The 8,539-nt window shown below is 40.0% G+C and overlaps 1 protein-coding gene across 1 annotated transcript; it reads left to right on the top strand.

Moving 5' to 3' along the window:
• The first annotated feature begins 3,488 nt into the window (after positions 1-3,488).
• On the top strand, positions 3,489-7,393 carry LOC143593816 (uncharacterized). The gene is made up of 8 exons (XM_077073314.1): positions 3,489-3,744; positions 5,101-5,196; positions 5,314-5,397; positions 5,537-5,697; positions 5,865-5,982; positions 6,122-6,257; positions 6,337-6,515; positions 7,154-7,393. The coding sequence occupies exons 1-8, from the start codon at positions 3,505-3,507 to the stop codon at positions 7,391-7,393; spliced, it is 1,254 nt and encodes a 417-aa protein (XP_076929429.1). The 5' UTR covers positions 3,489-3,504.
• Positions 7,394-8,539: the final 1,146 nt, after the last annotated feature.

The raw sequence follows: 8,539 nt of genomic DNA, 5'->3' as shown, positions 1-8,539 counted from the left end.
GACGAAGATGGCCTCTTCACGCCAGTTACCTTCGTAATGCGTAGCGGCTCGGAAGTGACAGTGGTTGTCTCAACCTTTGAGACAATGGTCTCGTCACCACCACCAAGGTTCCTCGCCGCCTCCTCACTCTCAGTCTCGGAATCAAACTGATCCCCCAAGTCAACGAAGGTAGCAACCTTCGTTTTGCCCTTCACGCCAGCTGCCTTCTTTTTCCTTACAATAAAAGGCCCATCTGCGGATCCCTCATCAGAAGATGACAAGATCAGAGGAATTCCAGCAGAAGTGTGAGCATGAAGAGGACGAGGATTAAAGAACTCATTACCTGGCCGAGTGGTTCTTAGAATCTCATGGCCTGGCGGGAAGACCTCTACGAACCTATCCGCAGTTTTTTCCAAAACGGGCAACTCGTTCTCGTCAAGATCACGAGTACCCAACGGCGCTGGACCACCAGTCTCCCGCGGGTGCAAGAGCGACTGTAAGTCGTTCCCTTCTGAAATAAAAATGATAACAATGTTAGAAGAACAACCTTAAACCAACACAAAAGACGGGGCATACCATAAGGAGTATAGTTCAAACCGTATTCAAGAACGATGGGTATTTGCGGCGTCCCAGACCCGGCGTCCTTTCACACGCGACTCATCCCAAGCATGACCATCCCAGATTCCGCGAAGAGATAAACAGGAGTCCGAATCTGGGAAATCTTGGTGAACCACTCCGTCTCCTGGTAATTGGAAGCCGGAAGGTTAGGAAATGCCCTCCCATTCTTGAACGTCATCGCAATGGGAACGACACGAGCGGAAATGTAGAAAAATTCACGTTTCCATGAGCGAAGACTACGCTCAGTAGTACAGATCTTCAAACCCTTGATCCGAGTGACAAGGGTATACCAACCCTGGACGCACCTCCAAGTATAGAAGGTCATCAGGCGGTCGACTCGAGGCTCGACATCCAAAATACGGCACACCCATTCGAAATGGTGAACTTTAGCAATCGCCATTGGGTGCACCTCTGTCAATGAACACCGTGTTTCTCCAAAACACGGTATACGAACTTCGTTAATGGGAATCTTAGATTCCCATATATGAAGAACGAAGCGTAAACCGCTATCTTGCCCTTAGGGGCGTCGTATACCGTCTGGTTGGCCTCCGGGAACTCCGGCTCATAGGGCTCCAACATGAATTTCTTGACGATATAATGGTATACATCGACAGAAAGAGTACACTGACACTCGCCAGCAGTACTCTTATCGTACTTATCGGACGTTGACGTTGGGTTCTCGGGGAAGTCGGACTCTTCGACGTTAACCTCTGGGTCATGAGAAGAATAAGACATTTCTTAATGATAATGATGAAAGAAAGCGGTTTCAGGAGAATGCTCGCCGGAAAAGATGAGAATTCGCCGGAAATCGCTTAAAAGATAAAGAGGAGTGAAGTGAAGGTAATGGACGAAATACACCCTCTCCACCTTATATACTCATCGCAATGAATGCGATGAATTTAATGCGGATGAGAGAGAAGGCGTAGGAGCAATGACACGGCGACACGTGTGGATAAAGCAAGCTGGCAACAGATGTCAGAATGGCGCGTGCCATGAGACTCGCGCCCACGCACCTAAAAAAGCGTTCAGATTGACCACATGCTGTCACGTCGTCATAACTTCTTGCACATCCTGAAACCGTCAGAAGACGCCAACGTCCTTTCAACCGTTTGGACTGTCCTTATCCTTTCACCAACCCTTCGAATTTCAAAAAGATTCAAAAATAAGAGGGAATATACCCCCTTACCTTGGAAAGCAAGAAACCATAAGACAAGTGCGGGTACAGTGTCAAGGCGAAACCCTTCACATACTTAGCACTTGCAGGGAATTGAAGCCAAGAAGGATCGAATGGGCCATGCTTGCGGAAAGAGAAATAACACCCCCGCATGGCGGGAACGTTGAGAACTAGATTGTTTGAAGCTTCAAGGTGGAATTGGTTGTTTAACATAACTGATCACTATGTCTAAAACTACCAAAACCTCGTGGAGAATCTACACAAGTGAAACTCAACGCTCCCGACTTGCGGAGAGGTTACACACCACCCGCATCATACCCAAAGATCAGGCAGAAAAAGTCGGGAATTTTCTGCAAGTGACATTAGGAAAACTGCGGGAAGAATCCCCACGGAGAACCTTAAAAAACGAAAACCCCTTTTTAAAACCCCTTGCTTAAAGTCCAAAAGTTCCCCTCACTTATTAACAATTCATGAAAAGAACAATGGACTGGGGGGACTTGAAGAGGTAGGTCCCCGCAAAGCCCAGTTGGACCCGCGACTCACCTTGAAGAGGTACGTCTGCGCAAAGACCAACTGGATCCGCATGACCCACCATGCTCAGAGAGATGAAGACCTTACACGCAGTAAGCTAGCTGTCCCCGCTGGAAAGCCTCCCTTGGTACAGTACCCTGCGTGTCCCCGCAGCTGTGGGTACAAGCCAAGAAGGAAGGCTACCCGCACTAACAGTAAGGCTACACACATAAGGCACTAACTCTTATACTTCAGTAATGTCACCTGAAGAAGGAATGAGCAGTGCGGGAATATTCCCGCCCAAAAGAGCCAGTCCGTACGCTTCTAGAAGATCTTTTGTACTATGCCTACCAAGGTATGGAGAAATAGACAAGATCTGACAAAAGCAACCCATGAACCAATCACAGGGTGACAGCTCACTGACAATAGTACGAGGAGGAGCACGCTCCAGTACAAAATGTCACTATTAGCCGCTGCCTACCCACCAACTCCCATCATGGCACGAACGTAGCCCATAGTTGGTGGAAAAGGAATATTATATACAGCTGGCCGTACCTGCTTGGAAACCTACCTTTGGCTGTAAATACTCCAACACCTTGGAACGGTATCATCATATTCTCTCTAGCTATTTCTCTCTATATACACTTATATTCAGAGCAACCTAGTCTGATTCTCACGCCGGAGGGTGGCCACAAGGAGGAACCCCCCCTTCTCAGTGACGAGCTTACGGTGTCTGTTTTGCAGGTTGAGAAGAATAGCCATCTTTGCCGGACCTAACCCTCGTGGGAAACATTTACTTAACCCTAAGATTATCCTTAATCTGTCGGGGTCACTTAGTGTTTCTTCAGTACCTATTATTGGTTTTTAATCATACTTGCAAACCAAATATATTTGTATTAACAATATGTTAAAATTAAAAAAAAAATTCATCGGTAGATTTTGTTTTAATGATTATGGTTAAGATGTTATGATTATTTCGGTTCGGTTCGGTTCGGTTTTTCGGTTCTTAACAAAATACAAAACCGAACCAAAACCAATATTTCGGTTTTTGCTAAAGTTCAAAACCGAACCACTGGTTTCTATTTTGATTTGGTTTTTTCGGTTCGGTTTTATCGGTTGTCTGCACACCCCTAACTTCCACGCTGCACAATCCCACGCCGGCCATTTTATCGCGTAACTGATCTCCTATCCAATTTCTTTTCTTCTTTATTCTTTCTTCTCCAATGGCTTCTTCTTCTTCATCTTATTCGCCTGTAATTCATCCTCTTCTCTCCAACACTAACCGCATTTCATATCACCATGCTTCCACCTCATTCCGATGTCCTATTAACAAGTCCGTCAACAGAAACAACAAGCTCAAGTCAACTATAATCACAGCCATGGCTCAACCGCAGCGAAGCAGCATGCAGTATAATCAACTCGGTGATTCTAATCTCGTTGTCAGTGAAATCACCTTCGGCACTGTCAGTTTCTTCCTTCATTTAATACTCCAATTCTCTTTTACTTAATTTCATTTTCCAGTTGAATTCAAGCCCTAGGTTAGGTTATTATATATATATATTATTATTATATATACGTATATACAGTGATGAACATTAACTAACTAACTAACTATTAGAGGTAATGTAACAGTATTTCAACTAACTCTTCTGCGGACGTGGCACATAAACAGGCATCTGGACTCATTTTTTTTTCACATAAACTGGCAAAGGACAATAGCTTTACAAAATTAGGCATATTAATAATGTTGTTGAACTCGCTAGTAGCTGGTCGGACTAGCGATTAATCAGATTGGAATTTTAAATGTGTATTTTTCAAATATACATATATATATATATATATATATTTATGCAATTTTGACTTATTTTGACCAAATAGCTATTAACCGGTGGGGTACTGACTAGTGACTAGTGATTAATCGATGCCTAAGCATGGGCATAACCAATAAGAGACAGACACAACTCCTTGAGGCACCACTAGGCAATAGGGATGAGATCGGTACCGTTCCGAAAATCACAAAGTTTTGGTACATGTATTTCATGCAAAATTCGGGAAATACCGGTTATCGGTACCAACCCGTACATACCAAATCGGTACCGGTGCCGAATCTGCTCATCCCTACTAGGCAGCTTTGGCAGACTGGCACCTAAGCACACTGCCTATACAACCTCGAAATTCTTAAGCACCTTAAGGCGATACACTTATACATGGGCAACTCTGGAGCCTATGCCTATATTATAAATAGTTTAGTCCACTTGCCTATTTTGGTATTTTTCTCTTTTAAATCTATGGTGGCATGTTGGAGATAGAAAGTTTGTGAAGCCAATAGTCTTTATTGGCGATCATTACATGTGGCTACACTGTCATCATTATATGCAGTATAATGTTAGCTACAAATCTACAATGCTCAAATATCATATAATATACGAGTTAGGCGTATGTCTATATGAACTACAAAGTTTTAGCAACTTAGATTTCCCTTTAGCCTCATAATCAAAAAGATGTTTGCAACAATTTGAATTGATACGAATTATTACAGAAACTAACATCAAGTTCTCTGGGAACATTTTCTGTCTTAACCGATTGCGGATTTCGTTTATTCGCAAAATAGTTTGACCTGAAATGGATCTATTACATCATAAAGTTATCCATGAAATATGTAATCCAAAACCTGTATATATTTAATAGTCTGGTAATCCAACATATTTTGTTCACTTCGATGTTCTTATCCTTTAAAATGGTTGCTTCTTGCATGTTTCAGTTTCTGAAGTATAATTATAAGGTTCTTCTAATAATTGGTATTCCATGCTAAATTACAGATGACATTTGGAGAACAGAACACAGAGAAGGAGGCTCATGAACTGCTTTCCTATGCAGTTGAACATGGCATTAATACTTTAGACACTGCAGAAATAGTAAGAAATAATCATTCTCATTACTTCACAATCCTTTTCTTTTGTATGGATTTTCATCTTTAACAAACAATAATCTCTTTTATATTGAACAACTTTTGGTTCTTTTTCTCCGTTTAGTATCCAGTTCCAGTGAAGAAGGAGACACAAGGATTAACAGATAAATATATTGCAAACTGGATGAAATCTCGACCTCGTGACCAGGTACTTTTCCCCTTTATAAAATTGTCCAATTAAGTGATAGTATATATATATTCAAATTGGAAGTGTTAGTAGTGAGAAGGTATTAATATCCATTAATTTGCATTCATTACAAAACTTTCATGGTTGACATTACTTGCAGATTATATTGGCCACTAAAGTGGCCGGTTATTCAGAGAGATCTTCTTACCTAAGAGATAATGCTGAAGTTGTGAGGGTTGATGCTGCCAACATTAAAGAAAGTGTGGAGAAAAGCTTAAAACGTCTGAATACTGATTATATTGATCTGCTACAAATTCATTGGTGAGTTTCATATCCTTAAATTTGAATATTTCTCATATAAAAATGGTGCCATCTGGATCATATGTAGTGTGTTGTCAAGACATTTACAACCCAAAAATTGTTCAAATACATGATAATAAAGTCTGAAATTATATGTTATTAACACCTTTTTTACTATTTTTTTCCAGGCCAGACCGCTATGTGGCTTTGTTTGGGGAGTTCTCTTATGATCCTTTAAAATGGAGGGAAAGTGTGCCATTTGTTGAACAGCTCAGGGCCTTTCAAGAACTTATTGAAGAAGGAAAGGTAATATATATTTTGTGAGTTTGGATATTTTATATTTGTGCAAACATCTATTAAGACATCTTTGGATCCTAAAATTGACATCAAATGTTTTGTAGTGTTTCAAATTGTGGTTGTATTAACAACCCTTTATCATGATTAGGTACGCTACATTGGTGTTTCAAACGAAACTTCATATGGAGTTATGGAATTCGTTCATGCTGCAAAAACCGAAGGACTTCCAAAAATTGTCAGTATTCAAAACAGTTACAGTCTGCTAGTTAGATGCAAGTTTGAGGGTAAGTTCTAACCGTTCTATAAGATGCATCACGTTTTGAAATTTTGATCATGTTTGATGTGTTCTTTCAACTTTTGCAGCTGATCTTGTTGAAGTATGCCACCCAAAGAACTGCAATGTGGGCTTACTTAGTTATTCTCCACTTGCTGGTGGAGCATTAAGCGGAAAGTATTTGGATCCAGAGTCTGAATCTGCTAAAAAGGGCAGGCTTCAGTTATTCCCTGGATACATGGAAAGATACAACAAATCCATTTCTAAGGTATATTTCATCACCTTAATCAATTTATCTTGTTTTCATTCAGCTGCTATGTATTTATTTATTTATTAAAAATCCAAATGGATAGTCGAGGAGACCTTGTGTTCAAATCTCATATTTGTGTTGCATCAATAAACTATAAACTATAATTTTGTCAATTAGTTTCTGTATGCTGTCTTGGATTCCCAAATATCATGTCAAAGTTATCTTCTTGCTCATTATTATCGGTTTATCACTAACCAACAAAACTGAGCCCAGTAGAAAGGGCAGGTCGGGTCTCGCCAGGCCTGGTCTGCGAGTAACTCAAAACGAGTTTTGACCAAAAAGGGCTTGAGTTTGAACGAGTAGTTTAAAAAAAACTATCAAAATGGGTTCACAGCTATTTCTTTTGTGGTTGCTAGCAGCAACAGGTGTCAGCGGTGTCCGCGATCACTAGTAGGTGGTTGTGACAGACAATGGTCGTGGTTGGTGTTGGACTGTAGGCCCGGCCCCATTTGGATACGTTTTAAGATAGCATGTTTTATAAGAGTACTCATTTTGACTTGTATGATTTGAGAAGAACCAAATTGACCCGTTTTATAATCTATGATTTGAGAAGATTCATTTTTGACACGCGCTACATATATTCATTCATATGCCAGGAAGCGACTGCAGAATACATTGAGATGGCAAAGAAACATGGTTTGAGTCCGGTTGAGCTGGCACTTGGATTTGTGAGGGACCGACCATTTATGACGAGCACGATCATTGGTGCAACGTCTTTGGAACAACTGAAAGAGGATATTGATGCATTCTTGACAACCGAGAGGCCCTTACCACCCGATGTGATGGTGGATATCGAAACTATCTTCAAGAGATACAAAGATCCAACTATACTTTAAATACTGAGGTCCTTTGTTTTTTCTTTCACCTTGTTTGATTAATTGTTAAGATTTTATTGTACTATATGTTCATAAATAATTTTGTTTGCCATTTTGACCCTAGAGTCAAAAGTTAAAGGTCAAAACAGTTATTTATATTTGTTGTTTTAACTTATAAAAATGAATTAAATATATCTATATTTATTACTAAAAGACTATATGAAGCAATGAAGCATGCCTTCTTGGAATAATTTTGATGACTCAATTTTTCATGCTTTTGGAAAAAACAAAAATAATTGATGGGTCCTTTTCTAGTTTCAACATCATGCCATAATAGTCTACAAGTTGACTTTCTTTTTCTTTATTTATCATGAAATAATTTATTATATTGAATTAATTTAGAGTATATTATATTTTTGGTCTTTTGAAGTTATGGACTGAGTCCCTAAGGTATACAGACATTCCAAAGATTTAAACAATTTTCATTGGTATAAGACGTGTATGTTGTGGCGAAATTTGGACATATACATCTAGAAGGCCGGACTCAATATGTATAAAAGAATTCATAAACTAGAAGATGGTGGGGGTGGGGGTGGGGGCTCAAAATTTCGGTCGGAAACTGGTAAATTTACATTTTGTAAAAAAAATTTAGGCCCAAAAAGGATAAATTTACACTACCGAGCGAATAACGGAGGGGCCGGGCTCAAAATTTCGGTCGGAAACGGGTAAATTTACACCATGTATAAAAGTTTGTGGCCGAAAAATGATAAATTTACACTACCGAGCCAAAAACAGAGGGGGGCGGGATCAAAATTTCGGTCGAAAACGGGTAAATGTACATTATGTATAAAAACTTTCGGCCTAAAAAGATAAATTTACACCACCGAGCGAAAAAACGGAGGGGGCCATGCCAAAAATTTCGGTCGAGAACAGGTTAATTTACACTATGTATAAAAAGTTTCGGCCGGAAAAAGATAAGTTTACACCACCGAACGAAAAAACGGAGGCCCCGGCCCCAACTAAGCTACGCCACCGCGTGTATGATATTAGGTGACATGAATCTGATTATCCGCAACACATACATCTGCTTACCTGGATCTAATCTACCATCCAAACACTGAAATTATTTAACAAAAATGAAAGTTATAACTAGTAATATTTAACAAG

Source organism: Bidens hawaiensis, unplaced genomic scaffold (assembly GCF_021521415.1).
Source record: "Bidens hawaiensis isolate Kalapana, Puna unplaced genomic scaffold, B.hawaiensis_p1.1 tig00042834_1, whole genome shotgun sequence".
NCBI classification, from domain to species: Eukaryota; Viridiplantae; Streptophyta; class Magnoliopsida; order Asterales; family Asteraceae; genus Bidens; species Bidens hawaiensis.
The sequence above is the reverse complement of the archived record's forward strand: the minus strand, read 5'-3'. Positions and strand labels throughout refer to the sequence as shown.

Coding starts and splice junctions, on each gene's coding strand:
- LOC143593816 (XM_077073314.1), top strand. CDS start 3,505: ATGGCTTCTTCTTCTTCATCTTATTCGCCTGTAATTCATCCTCTTCTC. Junction 3,745..5,100: donor GTGAAATCACCTTCGGCACT/GTCAGTTTCTTC, acceptor GCTAAATTACAG/ATGACATTTGGAGAACAGAA. Junction 6,258..6,336: donor AGTTAGATGCAAGTTTGAGG/GTAAGTTCTAAC, acceptor CAACTTTTGCAG/CTGATCTTGTTGAAGTATGC.